Source organism: Bacillus rossius, chromosome 1, assembly GCF_032445375.1.
Source record: "Bacillus rossius redtenbacheri isolate Brsri chromosome 1, Brsri_v3, whole genome shotgun sequence".
NCBI lineage: Eukaryota > Metazoa > Arthropoda > Insecta > Phasmatodea > Bacillidae > Bacillus > Bacillus rossius.
In genome coordinates, this window is record NC_086330.1 from 334,014,541 (window position 1) to 334,040,178 (window position 25,638).

General features: G+C 34.6%; 1 protein-coding gene across 3 annotated transcripts in view; it reads left to right on the forward strand.

Annotated features, from left to right (window-relative positions):
* Positions 1–694: 694 nt before the first annotated feature.
* The window catches only part of LOC134528063 (heparan-alpha-glucosaminide N-acetyltransferase-like), a 42,115-nt gene continuing 17,171 nt past the window's right edge, over positions 695–25,638 (forward strand). The window contains exons 1-9 of one of the 3 annotated variants that reach the window (XM_063361280.1): positions 695–858; positions 3,123–3,301; positions 4,957–5,184; positions 7,283–7,389; positions 11,249–11,376; positions 12,680–12,786; positions 15,690–15,797; positions 17,726–17,990; positions 20,799–21,084. In XM_063361280.1, the coding sequence (XP_063217350.1) occupies positions 11,332–11,376; positions 12,680–12,786; positions 15,690–15,797; positions 17,726–17,990; positions 20,799–21,084 (811 nt within the window). In that variant the 5' untranslated portion in view covers positions 695–858; positions 3,123–3,301; positions 4,957–5,184; positions 7,283–7,389; positions 11,249–11,331. Of the gene's footprint in view, positions 859–885; positions 2,046–3,122; positions 3,302–4,956; positions 5,185–7,282; positions 7,390–11,248; positions 11,377–12,679; positions 12,787–15,689; positions 15,798–17,725; positions 17,991–20,798; positions 21,085–25,638 lie in introns of those variants that run through there. The other 2 variants (XM_063361282.1, XM_063361281.1) reach the window with 2 other exon arrangements.

Here is a 25,638-nt window from a genome sequence, read left to right on the forward strand (position 1 = left end):
CGTCTCTTCCCCGCACTTCGGTACTGTCCTTCTGCAGTTCGCATTCCCCGTGCCGCCGTGCCGGTGTTTCCTGTGGCGACTCACGTGATTCAGTCAAGCTGAAACTCCGGGCCTTGGCGCCCGGTGAACAATTAAAACTTATACAAATACATAACCCTTCAATACAAAATTAATTATAATAAAATATAAGCAAAATATATTCAAAAACGTAAAACAAAAATATATTTACAATTAAATAATATGTCAAATCCTGTATGGAAACAAAACGTCGCACGTCACTCTCACTTGCGTCGCACAACACACGCAAGAGATGGCGCTGGCGAGGCATAACGGCCTGAAGGAGCCGGGGAGACACTTGGGTCGACGTCAACTTTAATTTAACCATTTCTCGCGAATGCAAATAAACACTAGTTGAAAAGAAAGAAAAGAATAAAATGTATATGGTATTTATGTTATAACCACATATTTGGAGTATCTATCAAAGGAAATCGGAACACAGCAAAAATGTCTAATTTAACGTGCATAACATTCCATGTGATTGGTAGGAGATAATTTTATGTTTGTTTGTTTTTTGTCTGTAACTGATAACGATATTTTCACAGTTATGGTTCAAAGCGTAATCTCATACATGATTTTATGGAATAACTGGCATTGTTCCTTTCAAATTTAAAAAAAAATACTCTAACCTAATGGCATTGACGGTGTATCGTACATTCTATGCAAATGGCAGTGTTTATGTTGCTGCCACAGGTATCGCATTAATTATTGCGTATTATATAAATTGTTTTGCTTACATCGCTAATGCCTTGGCTGCAGTATGTTTTAGTGTGAAGTATTGTTATCTTTCACTTCTCAAAGGTAAAATAATAGTAAGGTTAACTTGAATTACGAGCACTTTTTTTTTTTGGGGTATCTATACTGTCAAATAGAAATCTCCAGTAATGAGTGGATCTTACCGGAATGTTTATGTATATGCCGTTATTTATTACTAACAGTTGACTTGGGTAATTGCCTACTGTAGGGATGCCACTAAAAAAAAAGAGTAAAATAGATTTATTCAGTTCGTTATTTTATTAATAAGTATAATATCGAGGCGCATTCTGATCTTTTCAAGAAGTTTACATGGGTAATTTTCTTACGTCGCAGCTGTTCTGTAAACTAATAATAAAATTCAGAAAATACTTTTTTCGAAAACTAGAATCGTTCCTGTGTTTACCCCTGAACAGCTTCCTACTGGTTTCCTAGAAATCACAGTTTATAATTTACATTACAATATCTATGCATTGATTAAGTCGCCATTTTTTTGACGTCTTATACATAGAGATTGGCAAACCTAACAAACCGAGACTGCTTTTGTGCATGTTTGGTATAAATATTAACAAATTTGTTACAGCATGAGAATGGTCGTTTAGGTTAGCTCCATTAAAAATACTTCAGAATATAGTGAATGGTTGGTTAGGTCAGTATACCTACATTAAAAATACTGTAAAAAATTTTGAGGGTCGCTTAGGAATTGCAATGTTGTGTAGCAACCAGTTCACATAAGTCCATCCCAAGTCCTGAATAGTTCCAAAGTTATTGAAGATTACCACAGTTCGCTGCTACTGGAGCAATTTCAGTAGCATATATTACAGGTTAAAACAGTGCATGAAAGATGTCCATGTCGTCTTATCATAGACTTATGTGGCGGAGAAATTATAGAATAATTGAGCTACATTTAAAATACTTTAAAAAAAAGTGTGGAAAGTTGATTAGTTAGTATAACTACACTAAAAATACTGTGAACTCGTGTGAACGGTTGGTTAGGTCAGGATAGCTACATCTTAAATTGGTAATTTCTAAGCACCTGTTAAAAATATTTGACAGTATTTTTAAAGTAGCTATACTAATCTAACTAACCATTTAACATATTTTTGAAGTATTTTTAATGTAGCTAGCCTAACCTAATTGACAATCCTCAATATTTTACTTAAATACTCCAAAACATAAACACACGTACAAACACGGGAAAGCAAAAAAATGACAACGACCCCATCATTGCACAGGTATTGTAATGTAACCTATGAACAGTGATTTTTCAGAAACCAGTCTGAATTTAGAAACGCTGTCTTCAGGGTAGATAGAGAAATGTCTTAAGTGTTTGAAGAAAGTATTTCCCGAATTTTATTATTTTATTTATGGAAAAGCTGCTATACAAGAATTTGACCGGTACAATTAATTAACGCAAGTATTGTTTATCTTCCAAGTTTCTTCCATTTTAGCTAGCCTTTTCACTGACTATATTTGAAGAAATTTTTCTGAGAACCTTTTAAGACACATGTTGTGTGCATAGAAGAGCATAATGTTATTTTTATTACATATATAATGTTTTCATCACAATAAACTTTCATACAGTGAAAGAAAATAACACTTTTAAATAAAATAATTTAAAAATACCTTTTGTTTTCATAATAAATATAAGTAATCAAAAGAAAAGCACAGGGTAGATATTTGTTTCCTACTGTTTTACAATTTGAAGTTATAGGATTGGTGATGTCTTGCGATTTGCGTACTTTCATTCCTTAGGTAGTTTATAACACAGCCTAAGATTGTTGTGCTGTGTGCTTGTCATTCAGATTTCATTCTGTGCTTTTAAGTTAAAACGATTATAACAACAGAATGTAATTTTTCAATGTCATGTATCCCAGTCAATCCCTTGATCCTGATGCCATGATCATGTATATATTATTGATCCTATGGTGCATGAATCTTGCTGTTTAAATTTAATATGTAGAAAGATCTTGGACAAACCAAACTCAAATATTGCAATACAAACAAATTGTTCGGTCTTATGAAAATTTTATTATTGTATTCAACTTACAATAATGATTCATTTTTGTAGCATAATTTTTTCTTATGTCCAGGATATTTCGACATACTAAATTAAAACAGCACGCATCGTATACCACAGGATCGATGTATACAGGATAACACCATCAGGATCGAGGGATAAATTTGGATACGTGATATGGAACTTCTACCCTTCAAAATATATGCAGACTTGTAGTGTGTTCAACCGAGTAATGCCAACACTTGGCGGATAGGACGACGCAGTTATTTCACTGCAGGTATTTCCTCCGCAGGTCCCGCACAGTTTGTGATGGCAGGCAGAAGAAGCATGGCCACTCCTGTCGTCGTGGATCACGACGGGAGGTGCAACATTTCCAATCCTCAGTTGCACATGGACGAGGCTTGCCTGAACATTGTTTCAAAAGCCAGTGATGATCTTCAGTTGTGGGCGCTCGGATCTGAATGTGAAAAGGTGTTTGTTGGAAAAAAGTTGTGTAGTGAGCTCCACCTGAAAATTTTGTCATTGACTCATGAAATGAATTGCTTTCCTTAACTTGGTTTCTCGTTTTGGTTGTGTTACATCTCAAAAAAATCGCATATTTTTAATCGTAACACAGTTTTACTGATACATCATATCTTTGTTTAGTTAATATATTCTTATCACACTACAGCAATATTTCTAATGAAAACTTTTTATTTTATAACTGTTACGCTATTGTACTTAGGTATCAAACTGTAATGTGGGAACCCTACATTAATCTTACAAACACTTTTATTTAATGTGAAAATTTGTGAAATGTAACTTTGCAAAAGTAATCTCCCTTAAATGCTCACTAATATTGCTTACCACCCACTAATGTGATCTGTAATTCAATTTTTGGCAAGACTAAATTTGAATTTTTAACAAGTGGGAAACATGGGGGACATCGCGGTGAGCAGGTGGGTTTTTTCAAGGTAGACACTGCCGTTTCCCAACATTCATTCATGCTTCCATTGCTCCATTCTCACTCCACCACCCCTAATCGTTTTTAATGACCCCCAATTTTCATATTTACTTTGGTGCTGCCACCTTAGCTTTATTGAAGTTGGTTTTAGATTAGTAACATTTTATAACAAGTGTAAAATTCAAATTGGTAGTCATCAAGATAGGTATGTTTAAGTTTCCTTTATTTGAATAAAAACTCTGACAAATATAGCCCATTTGTAAGGAAAGATTAATTGATGCCTGTCACAAACTTTTAGGGATGATGGAAGTCGATTGTACTTATGAATTTTAATCATACATTATGAAATTGTATTGCAGACATTTGTCAAATACCAGTACACGTCACGAGAATTTATTAGAATTACTTCCATCAGCGTTAATACAAGACTCATTTGATGTCATGAATTCATGTAATGTAGTTACCACATAATTTTCAACAGTTCATAGCGCAACATTGTCATCTATATTGACCTTCATAAAGTGACCATGAATGTGATTGTTTAAGTGATTTAAAAGTGGTGATGATTTAATATTAGGGTTACTAGGTAAGTAACACAGAAAAAGAGGATACTTAAAAGCAACTGACAGTATCAAAAGATGAGAGGGGCAGTTTTTTTTATAGTGTAATAAATGCTATGTTGAGTACTTTATACTTTACATAAATATTTTTCACATATTATCCCAGAAATAAAGTCATATCTTAGTATTTATTTCGAGTGTTCAGTGCAGGAAATTGTTATTTAAAATAAACATTGAATACGAATGAAGAAACAACTGCAAGGTAAGACAAACCAAGTGACATGCAAACTAAATTGTAGTGATGTTCTTAATCAACAAACAAAGCATATGACTCACATCTATCACAGTATATATAAATCTGTTTTGGACCTAGTTTACTTTTTTATTACTCTTTGAAAAGGAGGACATGTGCTAGTTTCTTAGAATTCTTAGAAAAATTGACCGGACTGTTAACAAGGCTACGGAAAGTGCAAATATCCATGTAAGAAAAGAGGTTTGTGGTAACCCTATCTAAGGTGCTTGTTGGTACTTTTTAATGCTTCTGACTATGCAGTGCACCTAATGTTTATTCTGTAACTCTAAAAAAATATTTTTAACAACCAATCCATTTGTATTTTTTTTAGTGTCCATACGTCAATTCAGGAATTGTGCAAGCAAACACAACTACAACAGTAATTGTGAGATCAACATTTTCTGTGAGTTTGTACCTGTCCAATGGCTCTCATAATGTTTGTGAGTAAGTATTAGCTTTGGCATTATTGTTCGATTTTCAAAAATGTTAAGTAAGTAATTGTGAGGTCAACATTTTCTGTGAGTTTGTACCTGTCCAATGGCTCTCATAATGTTTGTGAGTATTAGCTTTGGCATTATTGTTCGATTTTCAAATGTTAAGTAATAACCTAATAAACTTTCAGAAGAATATTTGTGTTTTTAACAAATCTCAAAAAAAAAAAAAAAATTGCATTTGAATCCTTTTAGTATTGCTAGTAAATTTATTTCCTTATTTGACTTTGTCCAGTTTTAGATTACAAACATGAAAATGCAGAGTAAAAAGTTTGGAATTAAGTAATAATTTTTACATGGGCATAGCAAAGCTTAATCTGTGTGTGAGGGGGGGGAGGGTTAAATATATAAACAAAAGCTTAATAAGCAATCCAAATGGCTTACTGAGGTTGGAAGTTAATATTGTGACGGAGGCACTCTGACTCCGTCAAGATATTGCACAATGTCATTAAAAAAAAGGGGGGTTTGTATAGCGGTAGACCTGGTACTGGATCGTCTTACCTCCTGTAGACTGGTGACTGAAAAAAAAGTATTAATCATCCCACATCTTTTCAGGTTTATTACTGGACACATGAATAAAAGTGTCAACATACCCTTCATACAGTAAAGAGAAAATAAATACTCTCTAAAAACAAATAAATACAATAACTTAACTCTGTCTATTCTTATTATGAGAATTGACTTTCAAACGATCTACTAGTGTTTTAGCTATCAAAAACTAGTTAAACAAACCATTTGTGTTATCATCATGTCCGCCGCCACATTTCCATTTGTCCCAACTTCTGTGTATTCTAGACTAATAAATTTCACAAATACCTCCACCCATCTTCAGGCTCTTACGAAATAAATAAAGGAATTTACGGTAACTCTTTGGGATGCCAAACTACCTCCACTCCTGGAATGAAACAGAAATTATGCTATCCTGACATGATTCCAAATGCACAAACATGCTTTACATTGCTCGTGCAGAGGCCCGAGTTGTGATACTAATTAAGAGTTCACCATTACTTACTACATCTTCTTCAAACGGCAGCTCGACAGCGACACACCCCAACAGCCTTGGAGGCTCCGAAGATCCCAAAAACAAAAAGGAAAAGACTTCAGGCCCCATCCTGGGTGGCCCATTTATTAATTCCAAGACACATAGTCATCATGTCGCAAACAATCACCGTGAAATCAAAACCCGGCCGCGGTTGCAACACAGCCACAAGTCCAACCGAAGCTATCCCCTCTTCACCGCATTGCCAGACTCGCATTCCTCATGCCAGATTGTAACACTGTTACTTGCGCGACAGGCGAGCGCGCTTGCGCAAAACAACAACACAGCGATCCTAACCAGGCCGGCCAACCCTCCCGGCGGTTCCAGGTCGCAGTGTCGCAACAACCGCCCACAGCTGGCCATGCATCGGGCAGCAGTCACTCCAACCACCCTAGAAAAACTGAAAACATTTGCAAATACCGCGCCGAGAAGAAAAAACCATTACCCAAGTGTCTCAAGCAGGCGTCAGGCACTCAAGCGGGCTCGGAAAAGCACCGCTGCACAAAAAAAAATATTAAAACTTCAAGGGCTTGTGATTTAAGTTTATAAAAAAAATGTAATTAATCATTATTAGGCATTACCAATTTAAGAAAAATTAAGGCTTTTTCAAATTTTTCAAGGGGGACTGGTATCAGTGTACGCAGTAACTTTCAGTTCTGTTGATCAATAAGCTACAGAGGAAAAAAAAGTGCAGATTCCATTGCCACCACGGACTTATGGTCTTTGCGTATGTAATCATCGTCTGGCTCTGGAGCCAAGAACTTTGTAAAGCACATACAGGAGACAACGGGAAGACGCTGGCTTTAGCTTACACATTAGAATTATTACACTTGCGTTCACACAATATAGTCTTTCTTGCTTTTTCGTAGCAACAGTGTAGTTAGTGCAGCAATATCTCCAAAACACAGTGCTAATGCTGTGTGTGTGTAACACCCTGCTGGCACTGGAATACGTTGTTTGGCCGGTTAGAATATGACTATGTGTAAATACATACTAACAATTAATAAATGAAATTTTGATTTAAAGTCATTATTTTAGTCTTGCTGGTTATTTCCACATCTGTAGTTGATTTCAGTTCATGATCTATAATTTGTGAGCTTAACCATTCTTTGTTTAATTTTTTTTAGTGAAAGAAACGAAGTGTTTAATGAGTATGGACACTATCGTTGGAATGTGTCAAAAGACGACTGCTCTGGGATTTACGGCACCAACGTGCCATTGGTTCCATTTTTACGTAAGTTTTCTTTATTGTGCAGTGTAATGGTTCTTTGACAAAAATGTTATGTGATTTTTAAGTAGATTTCAATGAAAGACTACCTATTGTAGCAATTACCATGGTGTGACTTCCTGAAAATTTTTATATGGTTTTTCGTTTCGTGGTCCATAGACCCCAAAACCATCGTCAAAATTTTATGTATCTACATATCAATTTTTTTATAGACACAATAACTGCTATGATTCTGCACAAATCACAGTCTGATGCATAAAATATATTAATGGAAAATCTTCGTCGAGTTCGTTAATGGGCAAAATCCAACCAAAGGAATGGAAATGGGGAAGGTTTTTTGAAAAACAGAAAAATTGCTATAACTACCATAATATAACTAATATTGCATCCATTTGAACGTATTATAACTCATAGGAGAAATACCAAAAACTTTGTTTAAATAAATTTTTTATACGAACTAACATAACATCAAGGGATAGAAAAAAACAGGATTGGAGGACAATAAACAACACCCCATTAGTAGGCACAATATCAAATCTGTTTGAATTGTTTGTAAATCTTATAATTTTTATCTAAACTTATGTCTGAAACAGTTTTTGATAAGACGAACCAAAACTGCAAGGGATAAAAAAAAGGGTAGAATTTTAAAAAAAAAATGCATAATTTCCATAACATGTTCGCTGTTTAATCTGATCTTATATATTGTAAAACCTTAAAATATTATCTACAACTTTATACAACCAATCATTACTGCAAGGAGTGGCTAAACAAGTTTTGAAAGACCTAATTGCTTAACTTCTGTCGTGGGCACACTATCAAATCCATTTAAATTAGTGGTAAAACTTATAAATATTATCTAAAGCTTTTGTCACAAATAATTTTTGTTACAACCAACCATTGCTGCTAAGGGTGAAATAAACAGGGATTAAACAGCAACAAAAAAATTGTTCCATTTTTAGGTTAATTATAAAATCTATAAAAAATTAATAGTAAATCTTCAAAATTATCTAAAACTTTGGTCTGAAACAATTTTTGATTAGACAAACCATTACTGCAAGGGGTTGGAACAAACCAGGGTCTGGAATAAAAATAAATAAAATCTCTGTACCACGTATATTATCAAATCTGTTTGTATTTATTTTCAACTTTTCTAATCTTAATATTTTCTAAAATGTTTGTCTTATGTAAATTTTTATCTAACCAGTCATTACTGCAAGAGTTGAAAATGAGGGTTTAAAGACAAAAAAAATCATAATCTTTTTTAACAGGTATAGTATCAAATCCATTATATTTTATTGTGAAAATCTAAACGTTATCTAAAACATTGGCTGATACATTTTTTTATTAAATCGACTATTACAGGGGAAAAAAAAATATTAATTTAAAATTTCTGTATTATCAAATTTGTTTTAATTTATTTTAAACCATCTTAATATTATCTTAAACTTGGTCAAAAGCAAATTTTTACACGGCCACATATTAGTGCAAAAGATTAAAAAATAGTGTTTGAAGGTCAAAAAAATTCATAACTACTGTAGTAGGCATAGTTCTAAGCCATTCAATACTGGATACATTGCGTTCAAAAAATTTCGAAACATTTTCACTGCATGGAATATGAGAAAATGTTTTATCTATCATTTTGGAATATTGGAGAACATATTGGATGTCATGTATATTAAGTTCTTAAAGTTTCTAGAAATTTATAGAAGTTTCCAGATAATTTCCGAAAGAAATTATTACTTCGAAATCTACCCACGCCTGTAGGCTGAGCTGAAAGGGATTTTTTTGTCACTTTTTTTGTTTAGATATGTTTCTACTTATTCATTTACACTGCATGCAAATGCACACAAATTAAAATATTGTGTTATTGTCAAGACCAAAATCTCAGAATGCAGCATTAAGGTAACAAATATGTAAGACTTAGAAGCCTCATTAAATAAGGAATTCAGTAAAGCTGATGTTACTTTTTCAAACTATGGTTATGGTTTCGAAATAGGCGACTAAGAAACAGGGATATGTTATTTAGTCAATAAAATTCAGGATGTTGATTGACGGGCAGAGACTGTCGAGTTCTTTTTGATTTTTTTTTTTGTTTCTTTATAAAAAAATGCCTGTTGTATTTATACTTGTATAGTTACCTTCAAAAAGTAATGTTCAGTTCCAAAGTAATTCAAGTACTAAATGTTGTACAATGAACTAAGTTTTGTCTTCACTATAAATAATTTATGTTTGTGACCAGGTTTTGTTTATATACTGTAATTTATCATGTTTTTCATCCAAGAAATAATGCTTATTCATCAGCACAGTCCTTTACATGTAGTATTCAAATTTAATTAATTGTTTGAAAAATTTTACATAAGCTATTGCCAGATATTTTAAACATTTGAGATTGCTGTTACAGATATCACTTAAATTGACTTACAATAGGTATGTTCTTATCCTGTTTTCAGACTTCTGAATGGACTGTTACGTATATATTGTGTAAGCCTCACACTGCACTTTCACAGTTATCATGGCATTGAATATCATTAGTATATTGTTTTACACGTGTCAAAAATATTATAAAATAGGAAAACACTATTTATGCAAAGTAATTTGATTTCCAATAGTTATTATTATAAACACCTGAAATTCTATCATTTTTGTTGTTAAGCTCTTACAATTTTTTTTACTGCTTACCATTGGTTAGAATGTCTTTGTGCTAGTTAACTTATAAATTAAAAAAAAAAATGTTAATAGTAAGGTTAATTTAAAAGAAAACTTATAATTATATAAATTTATCTCTTAAGTATTCAAGAATATGAGTACCGTATTTACCCGCAAATGAGTCGCAGATTTTATGCAGATTTTTAGTGTAAAAACATTTACTGTGACGCTTGCGAAATTTGGGTTACAAAAAAATAATATTGTACTGTGTGCTTGAATATGTGTGTAAATAACTAACCTATTTTGGTTTTTAATAAATATAACTCCACTAGTAAGTATAAATTGTTTAATCAAAATATCTCAGCAGTCACGTGAAGTTCCGTGAACAGCTCTGTTATTGTATGTGTGCCTTGTCTGCCGCCGGACCGGTCATGGCGCCGGCAAGTGACGCGTCTGCTTAAGCTGTGCTGCGATGACGAGGAGAGGATAGGAAAATGTAAAAATAAACCATTCAGGGAGGGAGCAAGTTTGTGTTTTTGTGTGTGGGTAGGGGGTTGTGCGTGAGGCAATATAATAGTGTTTGACGGTCTTCCCTCCCTCACTTCTTTGTAAATGTCTCATGAACGGTACCCACCCAATTAACATGTCTATCTTGACAGATGTTCTTGATGCAACTGTGCCCTATCATTGTTTATGTATGTGATTTCCCATGCTTTCAATTGAACATACCATGACAAAACTGCAGCCATTGCGGGTGTTTTTAAGAACACGTTTTATATTCCTCCAGCCTCGTGGTAAACTGCATGCCAATTTTTAAGACAGAACTGACAAAGAGTAGCTTGCCGCCTCTTCTCTCCACAGCAATGACTTGGGTAAAACAAAATAAAATACAAAGGGAAACAAGGGTATAAAAAGTAGCAGTCTCTCCTTTGTCTTGTTAGGATGTGTGGGAAGTGATTGGGTTGTAAATAGACAAAGAAGAGCTGTTAAGCTGAGAAAAGGAACACGTTACTTGTATTCACTGAACTCTAGTCAAGACGGATATATGGTGCTGCGACCCATAAACAGGGCAAACTCTTACTGTGAAAATGTTAGATTTTTTTTGCCCAAAATTAACTGTGCATCCCATACGAAGGAGCGACTCTTCTGCGGATAAATACGGTACTATTGTGAAACTTGCATTAATAATTCATGTCTTACACTTGTATTTTTGTTTTAGCTCTTGTAATTCTGTTCAACACTATCATTCTGCTCCAAGTCATATATGTTCTATCCAAGCTCTTTTACCACTCGGAGTGGTTAATGCGCTTGAGGCAGAAGAATGTACCCTTCTCAGAACTGGAGAATGTAAGTAGTAGTCTGTTCAAAGAAACAAATACCTAGCATAGGATATATTTGTGAACTTGAGGACCAGCTGCTTAAATAGTTACTGTCATTAAAACCAAAAAGAACTTTAATTATAGCTGGGCAGGATACTGGTTTTTTCTGAGGGAAAAAAGGCAACATGTTATTCCCAGAAATGTCGGGCGGGAAATTTTGTTTTTCTGCCTTCCAATTTTATTCCTATAGTATACGTGTCCATGTGCCAAAATTGTTGTTAACAATCTATATTCAAAGAAGGCAGTGCTCTCTAGCCTGATTCAATACATTCACATGTTTAAAAATCCACCATTTTTAGCAGTTCAAACTCAAACTATTAACGGTGATGTAAAAAATATTCAGAGGCACGATAGTAAACAAGCAATTTATCAGGACTTGAAACATTCACGAAATATTCTTAAGTTATTTCACAACTGTTACAAAATGGTAACAACGTATCTTATCCATGAGGAAAATATGAATTTTAGATATATTAAACATGTAATAAACAGTTATTTGTTTGTTTTATATCACGTACCAGTATCTGAAGGAAAAAAATTGGTCATGGACTACATCAACAAAAACTCAGGAACGGTTGTGCTCAAAAACTCAGGAACGGTTGTGCTATGTCCAAAATGTAAACACGGTAGTTGTAACTATGTTTTAGTTACAATCAATCTACCACCATGTTCACACAGTAGTAGCTTATTTGCTTCATTTATCTACTAAAATATTAATGTTGCGCGTTGCGCCTTGAAAGTAACATAAACAAATATAAACTTTAAAAAAATTCCCAGAATTTTGTGGTAATTTTTGTAAATAAGTATATTTGTAATTTGGCAGAATGGGAATGTAGCAGTCATAAATAAATTAAATAAGTGAATTTTTTAAGGTAAAGTAAATATGAGCTAATTCTATGACTGTTTCACCAATAAAGCTTTTTTTTTAATTTCACAGTTAATCATAAAATTAAATAAGGTTAGCCTTATATAGTGATATTTTGCTTTTCTTGAAAATTACCTTATTATATCAACCTGCCTATACAAACAAATGGCATCTTTCCTTTGAAATAGAATGATAAGTTTTGACGTTTTCAACCTCAAATAATTCCCTATCCCGTCCCTTTTCCACTGGAAATTCTTTTTCCTGTCCGAAATTCTTCTAAACCAAAATTCCTTATCCTGCCTAGCTCTAACTTTTATAATTAATGGGCATGGTACCGGATGTAGTGAAAATTCTTAATTTAATTTTGTTTTCGTGAATGATACAAATTGATACAATATTATTCCAGGATTTGGGCACTCCAAGCCCGTCAGATGGCCCTACCCTCGTCAGGTCTGAAATGATGACTTCAAGGAAACACAATTCACGAATGAAGTCACTTGATGAGTTTCGTGGGTATGCATTATTAATCCTTACATATTGAAAACTTATTTGGAAAACATACCTTAAAAAAAACCACAGTGTGTGTAATGAAACTACTTTGTATTTGACTTTTTTTAATTGTAAAATATTATTTAGCAAACTGAAAATAAATGCTTTAAAGTAAAGTATTTTAAAGATGTTACACTGTAGGAGTAAGTGATAAAATATTTAAGTTTTTTAGCATTATATTTTTTATTAAAACAAGTTACTTATTAAATTTACAAGGGAAGGGCACAATTTGGAAATTCACTTCGGGATGAAACTCTGTGTATTAGACCATAACGTCCCCTTAAAATAATAAATCGCACCGGCAAGTCAATTCCGAGAAAAATGCCTCTCAAAATTTTAACACAGTTAACAGTCAATTGCGCAGCGACCTAGTGGTCAGTGTCTGTCACATTTTTTTAATTTTAATTGCATTATTTTTAAGAATTCTAAATTAAATTTTGTGTCTGAGTTTCATATTATAAGTAATTTGCAACATGAACGACATGAGAACACATGAATTTGCTCGTTACCAAGGTTAGATGTTACACATCACTGGCGAGTACTGAAAGACTCGCTCACTTTTTTTTAAGTGAACTTCTTTGGGCGTGATGGGAGTAAAATTTCTAGGCCGTATTTTAACGCAACTTTTTAGTGAAACATTATTGTAAATGATTTATGACACGGTGCAGAGAACATCAGGCTTTGTTCCCTCGGGCGGGCTCCACGTGGCGGCGTGCGGCTCAGGTTGAACCCTGCCGTGCTGCAGGGATAGGCGGGTGGCGGCGGTAGGGACCCGCCTGCCCCTGACTTGCTGGCGTCTAGTAAGGGAGTGTTTGGGCAGAGGGCAACACAGCCGAGTTTTAGCTTATTGTGCACTGTGTCACGGGCCATATTCGAAAGAAAATGATGTTCTTTCAAGTGCATATCAAATTTAGTTACTTTTGTAAATCAGTATTGTTAAACAGTGTAATATTAGTATTGTTTTAGCTGTGTAACTTAATATATGTTTTTGCTGGTATAATGCTTTTCACACTTTAGTTTGACAGGGTAAATATGTCACTAATTTTTATTTAATTAACTAAATTACACACTGTATTATAATTATGAGCCCACGAGCATGTACATATGTTAAGTCCAACTAAGAATATGCTAGTTAAAAAGTTTAAACAAGTATGTACTGTGCGTGGATTTTCTTCTTCTTCTCACTTTGTAGCAATAAGGTTATTATGTTAAGAATTACTGTATCGTTTGGTTTATGTGCAGCAGAGTGGCGGACATGTCATTGTCCATTCATTCGATGGCAGAACATTATCAATGCCTATGAATGCATTGCAGTATGTCTATGTAGCCTATTGGCAGAATCTGTTGCACTATAACTAAATGATTAAGTGATATTTGGAGAGCTACATCATTCTGTTAGAATGCTCGATCACATCTAACCTATATATAATATAAAATTATACGTACTAAAAACTATTTTGTTATGATCAATCTTAACTTTGATAAGTATTTACTAAACAAATTTTCTTTATGGTGTAATTCAACAGTGAGTAATATTTATTTTTGATTAATCAATATTTATTGATCTATCTATATGTATTGAATTCCTGAGCTGTTATTTTGAAGTGAGTAATAATTGTGTTAATTCAATGTTATTTATTTATTTCTATTTTAATCAAATTTATAATAAATACAAAAAAAATGGGTTCTTAAATACTTGAAAAAGAAATGAAAGCCAAATAAAACCCAGGCTGTGTTATAGTGGTATTAAATTGTATAAATGTTTTTGCTGAGTAATACTAAGTAATATTACAATATGTATGTGTATAAATTGTAGTTAGAATTGTTTTTATGCTGTAGTACGGGTCCTGAAAATCTAATATAACATTTTATGGTGTGATTATTTCAAAAGTGAGTAATATTTATTGTTAATTAATCATTTTTGATTAATAAATAATTATTTATAACCTGAGCAGTTGTTTTGAAGTAAGAAATAATTTTGTGAATTCATGTTTATTTAGAAAATTAACTTCTTTCTCTCTCTATCTCTATCTTTATCTCTCTGCTATATTACCCCTTACAATATACTTACGAGTCGAGGTTGGAATTGCCAAAGAAGTTTCATTTCCTTCATGTGTACTGAGTTACACCCGCTCTTTTTTTCTACGGTTTGAACATTCTTATTTCTCTGCAAACACTGAACAAAAAGTGCCAGTTAATTCTTGAATGAAACACGTTTTTCAACAGATCTACTTTAACTATGTTGTAAATGTAAACAATCATCTTTCATTAATTGTGCAAGATGCCAAAACATTTTTTTTTTTCCAGTGTTTTTATGAAAATTATCATCCAAATTCTTGTTTTTACTAATTAAAAAATCTTATCTTCGTAGTTACTATAAGCACTATTTATAAAGTTATATATTTTTTTTATTTGAAAGGTTGAATTACTAACTGTAATTTAAAATTCAAGTAATATTTCTAATAAATAAAAAAATAAATAAATAAAATTATTTATTTTTAAATTAATAATGTTTGTAAACAGTATGTTTATTTAAAAAACAAAAATTATTTTTTTAAATATTAAAAAAAGGAAGTGACCATCAGCGAGAATCGAATCCCAAGCATCTGGGCGGCAAGCAAAAACGTTACTACTTTGGCGTCTGTGGCGTTGGTCAGAGTGAAACTTGACTAGTATATAAACTCTGCTTAAATGTTCAATGGCTTTTTTCTTGTAATTGGCTGGCCATTGCACTTTTATTATTTTAAGGGATGAACACCCTAAAGGTATACTACAAATGCACAGAGTCTCATCCTGAAGTGAATTTCCCAACGTTCCCTCCCTTTTTTAGACATAAATTTATTAATTGTTGAATTCTTTGTTTTCAGACTTTGCATAGTCCTCATGATATTTGTCAATTACGGCGGAGGACAGTACTGGTTTTTTAAGCATTCAGCGTGGAATGGTCTTACAGTTGCTGATCTAGTGTTTCCTTGGTAAATATTATTTATCCATTATCAGTTATTTAATCTCCTTATTCAAGCAGTAAACTTTATGATATTAAAAGAATTGAGGTTTGTCTTTTTGAATTTTAGCCTCTATATTGCTTAGTTGGTGCACACATTTTTCTGAAATGATTATTGTACATTGTTAATGAGATCAAATTGTATGATACCTAACTACTGGTGGTGGAATGCAGTTGGTGAGAAAAGATGGATACATTAACTGCATATGATTTTCGGAGACTAGAGTACATGATAATGTTACAAGATGACAACCAGCCAGAGCACTTAAGTTGGTTGTGTAGAAATAGTTCATTAATAAATTAATATGCAATACTAATTTATGCTGTATTATTGTAACAGTTTCCTGAAGTGAAGTAGAACTGCAAAAACATTGTTATTACCACTTGGTTCTTTTTTTTTGTTTTTTCTTGTATACTTATCTATTATAAGACATTATTTGAGAGTATTGAACTATAGGTTAATAATTTTTGGATGAAACATAATATTACAAATAGAAATTAAGAATAAAATAGTGATGAATCAAATACCAATTTTCTCGAATTATAATCCTAAACAGTACTTCGAATATACTACTTGAATCTGAATCTAGGTCTCAAGTGTTCAAAATATGTAAACATGTAAAAAATTAAAAATATTAATTACGGTTTTGAAACAAACATGTAACCCTTTTTATGTTTTATTCATGAGCTAAGTTTACAGAATCAATACATATTGTTATTTTATATATAAAAAAGTACAATATCTAGGAAAATGTTAACAGGATAGGAATGAAAAAAATATTGATCTTTTAAACATCAGAGGTTATCAGTGTTGAATATTTTAATTTAATTTCTTTCCCTCTAATATTTTTCTTTGAAACTGTTTCCTCAAATATTGAATCCTTCGAGCACTAAGGATTTGATGGTATTTGAGAATTATATCTCCCCATTCCTAGAAAAAAATAAAAATGATCAATTAACCGACTCATACTAGCAATGGGTCAGATTCCAATTTTTCAAATACAAATCTCAAAATCAAATAAGAAAGAGTACCGTGTTGAAATGTTTAACTCTTTAAAAATGTGTTTTATGAACTAAGTTTCCTTAATAAATAGATAAATAGATTTTGCTATTTTATATTTGTAACTACATTCTAAAACTGCAAAACAGGGAACAGTAATGGGATTTCAGAAAATTCTGTTGTATTTCTGAATTGACTGTAGTTCCACCAGTAATATTGTTTGAATCTTTGTCATGAAATATATGTAATCACTAATCAGCATTATATAGTTTGGCAAATTTTGTAATCCAGTGCCAATGATGCCGCTTGCATTCAGATTTTTAGTTGGATTCCAGATGTTGATCTTGGCAGTCATTTCATATTACTGCACTGCTGGCATTTTTAATTTAGCTTTAGTTTGCAGAGAGTTTATCGTTACTTTCAGTGTTTCTTGTTTTCTAGGTGGGTTACATTTCACATTTGGTATTCCTGTTAAAACTATCAAAACTGCCGCTCCGTCATGACCGTGGTTCCAAACGTGTTTGAGGATTCGTCTGGCCCATCCCCAGTTCGTAGTAATCTTGTTAATATACAAAGTGTCAAAGTTATTGTTCCTTCAGATGTGATAGGTTCGGATAGGCACCCTCAGCGCTTGCTGGAGGGACTTAAGCCAGTGATGTTCTGGCCAGTGGGTTTAGTGGTTGTGGTGGTGCTGATGCTAGCCCCTCCCCAACCACCTCTGTGCCACGCTGAAGTGGAGTATCCACTTCCATCGCCACGTGGGACCACGCCAAAGATGGTCCAGCCCCTCGGGGGAGTACATGCCGGTCCCGCAAGGGGCATCGTATAGCATGTAACAAGTTCTGATCTCGGCGTTCCTGCCGGTCGGCAGCCGGTTGAGACTGTTTTTCCATCCGCAGGTTTCTTTGGGTCATGGGTGTGAGCATGGCGCTGTCCCTGCGCTCCCAGCTGCGCACGTCTGTGAGTCGCTGGAAGATCTTCAGGAAGGTGGCGCTGCGGTCCGTGGTCCTGGTGATGCTGGGCGTGGTGCTGAACTCCAAGGGCGAGACGAGCGTCGACCTCAGCACCTTGCGGCTGCCGGGAGTGCTGCAGCGCATCGGGCTCACCTACTTCATCGTGGCCACCATCGAGACAGTCTTCATGAAGAGGCAGGTTTTCTTCGAGGTCAGTATTACTTCATTTCTTGTTTAGCTGTTAAAACATTTCTAATTTTTTATACTACTTTGCCTATACATTCTGCTAAAATGCGAAGCCTTAAAAGTCGATGAAAAAAGTAAATTATTACTGTTGGGCTGATTCCATCAATTCTAGCGAGATTGAGAGTTTCAGAATCTGATGGTTGATTTTTCCCCTGCAACAATCCTTTAAAATGGCCAGATTGGTATTATTTAAGGGCTATTGAATTCTTATTCATCACTACCTTAATTACAATATTTGTATGACAAATCAAGAATATTTTCTTATTAATCAGAGTTATTGCTGATTAGTAAGTGTATTTGACCAAATTGATTGGATTTAATAGGAGTTTTGTTCAATTAATCAGGGTTTGGTTCCGTTAATAATAAGGAATTTGTATACAATTAATTATCTAAAATTTCACTTGGTTAAGCTATGTCAGTTCCACATTACAAATGTGTTTTACTGAGTGTTCAGAGTAGCAGCCGAGTGTTCAAAACGGATAGACATGTTTTGAGTTTTAATTTTTGAGGCTGAATTTTTTTTTTTAATTCTTTCATATAAATGAAAAATAAGTAAAAACTAAAAAAAATTTCAAAGGAGTCATGAGGACTGCCGACAGAAGTAAAACGTTTTCGGAATTTTTACGAAAAAATATTATCACACAACAAATTTGTTTCATCACATTAGTAAAATAACTCCTAAATTACTATAAAATATGTATTGCATAGTAATTGTAGGTATTAAAAAAAAATAAATAATGATGTTCTTAATTTTTAGGTTATATTGCTACAAAGACTCAGTTTTCTTCGTTATTCAAACTATATTATATCTATATGAGAATATTAATATATGTTATACTCACTTTTTACTGCACAGTAATCGTATACTTAAGATTTAAAAGCGCAATAAGTTATACTAATAGGAACAGATATACCGTATTTACTCGCATATAGGTCGCGGCAATCTTACCAGATTTGATGGGGGAAAAATGAAGTGCGACCTATATGTGAAGAAAAATTTTTAAACATTTTTGAGGAATTTTTTTTTGCAATATTTTGCTTTAAAATGCAAAAAAGAAGTTTATATAGGTATAGGTAAATTTATTTACAATGTACACATACAGAGAAACCCCTTATTTACGTTACCGTTATTTACGTTATCCCGTTATTTGCACTATATTCTTCAGGTCCCGTTTAGTTCCCATTTAGTCCAATACAATACTTTCACGCAAATTACGTCTCAAAAATCAAATCCATCCCGCTATTTACGTCATGTAACAACCATAAACAACCAGAAAATACTGTGGGTACTTTAAGAGTAGATAAGATTAGCTATTAGGCCTAAAAACAAAAACATCGTAAAAAACGTAACGTTTATAGTCGGCAATGAACATTTTAAATCGCAAAATATACATATTTTATAACATGAAAAGTTGCTTTCATTTCTAAACATGTAATAATTTAAGCCTAGGCGTGTAAAAGTCCGAGTAATTATAGCAGGAGAATATCTAAAATGCACGAGGGAAAAACGTAAACTCACGAACATATAAATGTGGCTGATTGTTAAGTTCTGATACTGTATTTATGTCACAACTTAGCCGAAATACTGGTACGAGACAAACTTCACAAGATAAATTGAGCAGAGTCTTGGTAACTGTTTTATATGTATTTTATAATTTCGGAAGTATTGTACAGTTGACGCATATTTTTTAAACTAACAATTTATTTCTGGGGATCGTAGTTAATTAATTATTGGTATCAAGACATCAAGATGAACGTAAACTTGAACATCTCACGGCAGCGAGAAAACTGGTGCGTATACCAATAAACTGGTATTAGATCTGGACAAAACTGGTACACAGGAGGTGGAGCTTATATTTTTTTCTGCTAAGCTCGCATCTATTGGCTGGCTGCTGATTGAAGGTCACGAGTCTGGGCGGAGCGTTGAGAAAGTTATACTGCGCATGCGCAGCTCAGTGAACAAAGAGAGCCAGCCGGCACGCCGTAACAGCAGCTGATCGAGTACAATGACCTTTCCCCGTGCACGGCGCGCTATTGACGGTAAATTTCAATCAATTGGCGGCCCTTTTTAAAAATTTTTTTACTGTGGTGCAATTCGTATGTGTAATGAATTACCGGTGCGACCTATATGGGGGGAATCTTAAATACCAAATTCAAGACCTCAAATTATGGGTGCGACCTATCTGCGATGGTGACCTATATTCGAGTAAATACGGTAGGTACAGATAGTGTTATCGTTAACACGTCACGTGACCATGTCAATGACACGACTTACATGAATTTACTCCCTATCATAACCTAAACATATTTCGTAAATGCATCAGCCGGGTATCACACTTGCTTAAGACCGCAATCAATGTAAACCAAACAATTGTTAAAATAGTTATTATTACGTTCCAATAATAACTATTAAATTAATAATGACAATAATTACATATTAATTCAATATACTAAACACAGCGACACAACAGCGAAGAGCACCTGACTATCTTTCTCGCTCGGGTACACTCGGCGGGTCCCGAGTTCACCCGATCGAGCCTTTCACCTCAGAGCGTGTCAGATCAGCCTGACTTACTACCTACCTACGAAAAAAATGTGTGTGCGTTGCGCCAAAAGAAGTTTTCACTTAAAAATGGTCATGCTCATTTGCAATTTTGGTAAGGGAAAAGTCCGGGCAAATTTATTACAGATTAGCATGAGCACCTGAAAAGAATGTGGTGATTGTGGTGTCTGAGCCAACGACGGCCCGGTGAGCACGCGCCTCTCGTCGCAGTACGGGCCGTGGCTGGCGGTCCAGGACCTGCTGGAGAGCTGGCTGCAGTGGCTGGTGGTGCTGCTGCTAGTGGCACTGCACTGCCTCGTCACCTTCCTGCTGCCCGTGGAGGGCTGCCCCACGGGCTACCTGGGGCCCGGCGGCGTGCACGACCACGGCTCCGCCCCCAACTGCACGGGGGGAGCTGCCGGCCTCGTGGACCGCGTGCTCTTCACCCCGGGCCACCTCTACCAGCGCCCCACCTGCCGGCCCGTCTACCAGACCACCGTGCCCTACGACCCGGAAGGTACTTGCTCCGTCCACACGGGGTCGCATGAGAGATGATGAGCGGGAAATCCAAAGTGAGTGGAGACAAACGAAAAGAGGGAAGCACTTATTCCTGCTGCAGACAGGGCGGGAGTGGAATGGGCTTGAGGGGTGGGAAGGATTTACGGAAGAAGCTTCAGGAAATGAGAGACTAAAGTAGGGGCCGGGGGGGGGGGGAGACTCCTTGCCCTTGGGATAAAGCTCAATTGCAAGCGTATATTTTATGGTTGATTGATTGATTGACTTTGGACATTCTGGAAAGTGAGGGAAGTGGAAATAGTTAGGGAAAGTCAGGAAATTTACTTGGAATCTGGAGAAGTAGTGGAAATACCGGATGGTCGTAATTCAATGGGGAAATTTCACCCAGACATTGAAAGAATTTTTCAGATGGTTTTTTAGTGCATAGAGATACATACTATAAAATAAAGTATGCAATGTTCTGTTTGAGTTTCAATTTTTGTTATATAATTATGGGCCAACTACACTAGAGTCCCGTTATAGCGAGGTGCCACGGTTCCGGGTTTGATCCTCGCTATAACCGTGTCCTCGCTATAACCGAATTGGAAAAATTTTGGCCCCCAAAAAATAAAAATTAACCGAAAATAGCATAAAAATTGTGTTTAAACCTGTATATTTGGAAAATAGCAGGTTATATTAACGAAATCTTAATTTCTGTGAGCAGATGTGTGAATTCTCTTTAAAACGATACCCCATAAGTACGGATGCGATCACCGATTACGTAAAAATAACCAGAATACCTTACCAAGCCACGTAAGTATAGCATCTCAGCAAGCGGCCGACGCAGCATTGTCCTGCTATCTATCGTCGATGGGGGCTGTCTGCTGGCGGCCATGTTGGTTCGGGATGTTGATAACAGGTGGTGCTAGTGTAGCGCGACGATTTAATTCCTTACAAAAAAGCAGGAGTGCTGCTGCGGCAACGCACGTACGCCTCAAACGTAATAGTCGCTGGAAAACTATACTTTTCATTTAAAGAAACCTGTCAACTTTTTTAGAAAATAAATTTGGGATTAAACTCAAACCATCACCACCCCTTTCTCGGACAGATACCCCAACAACTGACCGAAACAAAAGTTACAAGAAAATTGCCCTAGCGATTCGGAAATAAATACGGTAGTGCCGAGTTCTGATACCGCATAACATGCTATGTTATGTTGCAGCAACGAATCCAGTCGTATTGCGTACGCGTACAGTATGACGTCGCGTAAACAATAATAAATAGAATATAAACAATTAATATTTGATAATTAATAGTTTTTGTTAACCAAGAAACAAATCTCATTAGAGCGGCTTTTTAATATTATCTCTTTTAAGATAACCAAAAAAAAAACGTGAAAATACGCGATTATAAAAACAAAAACATACATATTTCTAATTTGTAAAAAATACTTTCTTACGCTTACGTTGTTTCTGTTCCAATCTCAAACTTTGTCTACACACGGCACAGATAACTAACGGAAGTTTGATAAAAGAAAGAAAGGATGGGATTCTATTTTTAAGCCACGCACTTAGGTGGCGACTAGAGCTGTAGCAAACCGTATGTATTCGTTACTGAGTAACGGGTGCGGCCAGAGTCTCCAGATTGAGTTTTCGAAATTTCCCCAAAATGATACAGATTTCCCCAAAAATCTTTAACCTACCTTATCTACCTATTCCTTTAAAATATTACTTATTATCAGTGTTGGCCGCTTAAAGGTTTGGTATTATATGTTCAGAGCTGTAAAACTATCGTACGTATCAAGAATCAAAGTATATAAATTAATTTTTTTATATATAAATAAAAAAATTCGTCTAACCAGAAAAATAAAAAAATAATAAAACCTGCTATACGGGCGTCACTTTTGATTTTTTTATGATTTTTTTTTTTTTTTTTCGTTCTATTGATTTACCGATCACGGTGGTTTTTTTTTAATTGTATACAAGAGAGCTAATTTGTGGTTTAATGACTGACTAAAGTAAAATTACACCAGCATAATTGTATTTATTAATTTTTGATAATATTGAGTACCTATATACCAACACAAAATATACATTTTCTCTGTCATAAATATTACAGTAGATTGACCTATTAGAGTAAAAAGATTGTGTTACATAGTACAATTAACGAATGAAATTAAGTGAAATCTACTATACATAACTATTTTACTAATGTAAACACTATATATCATTTATGCTGGAATAAAACAACAATAATGTCAGTACAACCATACTTATGCCAAAAGCAACATGACACCGACATCGTAATTATTATTATATACATCCTCTGACTTAAACGTGGCAAGCCTTTTAGTGCTTAGCTCAAATTTATTACAGCCTTCGTTTCTCAAACTGTACCGCACTCTAATTATGTGATCTGCTGTGCTTGTATGCATTCTATTTCTCAATTTGTTTTTCACCACATTCATTATGGAGAATGCTCTCTCCACACTAGCATTCGAGAACACCAATACCTATCAACTTATTCAAATCAAGGCCATCTGTAGCTAGCTGCTTTTTTAATGCATTCAATAAAGTGAGTGTTTAAAAAACTAAACATGTTTTGTTTGAAAAAAGAATTAGAGATGGCATTAGAAGTAATACTAGGCAGGCAGATTAAATACTTCCCCATTTTTCCCCGTTACAGAAATATTTTTCCCCAAAAATTTCCCCAAGGATCTAGTTTCCCCAAAATTTCCCCCCAAAAAATAATTTTCCCCAATATGGGGGGAAAAAAAAACCCAATCTGGAGACACTGGGTGCGGCATCTAGTAACGAGTAACGAAACGTTACACACGAATGCATTTTGTTACTCGCATCTTTCGTATGTTTCACGCATGCACGCGCGTATTCGTTACAAAGAACGATGTTTGTTTATTAAAAAAGTATAATTTGGAAATTCGTCGTCCAAGTTTTTTACTGTTTATTAAAGGTATTGTGTGTGTAGACAAAGTTTTAGATTCAAACAGAAACAACGTAAGAAAGTATTTTTTACAAATTATAAATATGTATGTTTTTGTTTTTTATAATCGCTTATTTTCACGTTTTATGTTCTTATCTTAAAAGATATATTATAATAAAGCCGCTCTAATGAGAGTTAATTGTTTCTTGGTTAACAAAAGCTGTTAATTATCAAATATTTTTAATTGTTTATATTCGATTTATTTTTATTTACGCGACGTCATACTGTACGCGTGCGAAATACGACTCGATTCGATGCTGTTACATAACATAGCATGTGCCATGTCATGCGGTATCAGAAGTAACGAGTAACGATACGAAAGTAACGAGTACTAATTGTTATAGTAACGAATACATACGGGTACACATTTTTTCGTTACTTTTACACCTCTAGTGGCGACTGCACGGCTGAAGAATGTGACGCGTCAACGGCAAGATGTCTAGTGGCGAGCGAGAGGGGTGGAGATAAAGCAGACAAATTACAAAAGCACGCTACAAGCGATCACGGCGTAAATTCCTCAAAAATACCTCGTTATAGCCGTGTTTTTGCTATTACCGTGCTCGCTATAACGAGATTCTACTGTATGTAAATGGAGTAGCGTTTAGGCTATATTTTCATTACTTCTTTCAAAAAATTGCAAAATAGGTAAAATTTATATATATATATATAGTTAGGGAACCATGAAATTTTGGTCATGTAAAGTCAAATAAAAAGAAAGGTCAAGGGGAAATTTTACTTCAGGGTCATGTGGACTTGCTGAGCAGCGATGCTGCAAGTTGCGAAACTTGACACCCAGCTGCTTTTTGTTAACTTGCTTTCCCCCCCAATGCCTGGATTCAAGTTAATAGTTAAGTTGCATGTTAAATACAAATAGCTTGAGACTCCACTTAATTCATGTGAAAATTATCTCTGAAAGGGGTTTTAGCTTTCTAACATAAGAATCGGCATGTTGGTGCAAATAGTTGGGTATTTCATATTACCTTTGTTAATTTGTCTTAAAAAACATAAAAAAATTTCCCTGTAATATAAAAAAGTTGTTAGAAAATTTTATCAAAAGTACTTAATGTGTCTTGAAATTATTTTACCATGTACCTACATATTTATAGACATGTTGGAAGGTACATTTTTCTATATTTACATGATGTGCATACCTGCCAACTTTTACGGATTGTCCGTAAGTTTTACGGATTTGAATACTATTTTACGGTTTTACGGACGTCTTTAATATCTTACGGATTTATTTTTGCGTGGTGGTTTATTACCGTTCACTGTACCGGCCATGTATACCTGCCAACTTTTACTGTACCGGCCATGTTACTGACGCACCGACGGAAGGCGGAATGAAAACAAAACAAGAGATAGATAGTTATTTGTATATGGTTTTGACTGGACGGTCTATGGTCGTTTTCCACTTACCGCAACGAAAAAGTGCTTCCTTAAACGGAGGAACGGACCACAATTGTGACGTCAGCCCTACCTCCTTGGTCTGTTCCATGTTCCTTATATATTTTGTCGAAAATGGCTGACTATTGTTCGTAGTTCCAATGTAGTGCTGCGCAACTTTTTTTTTTTACTT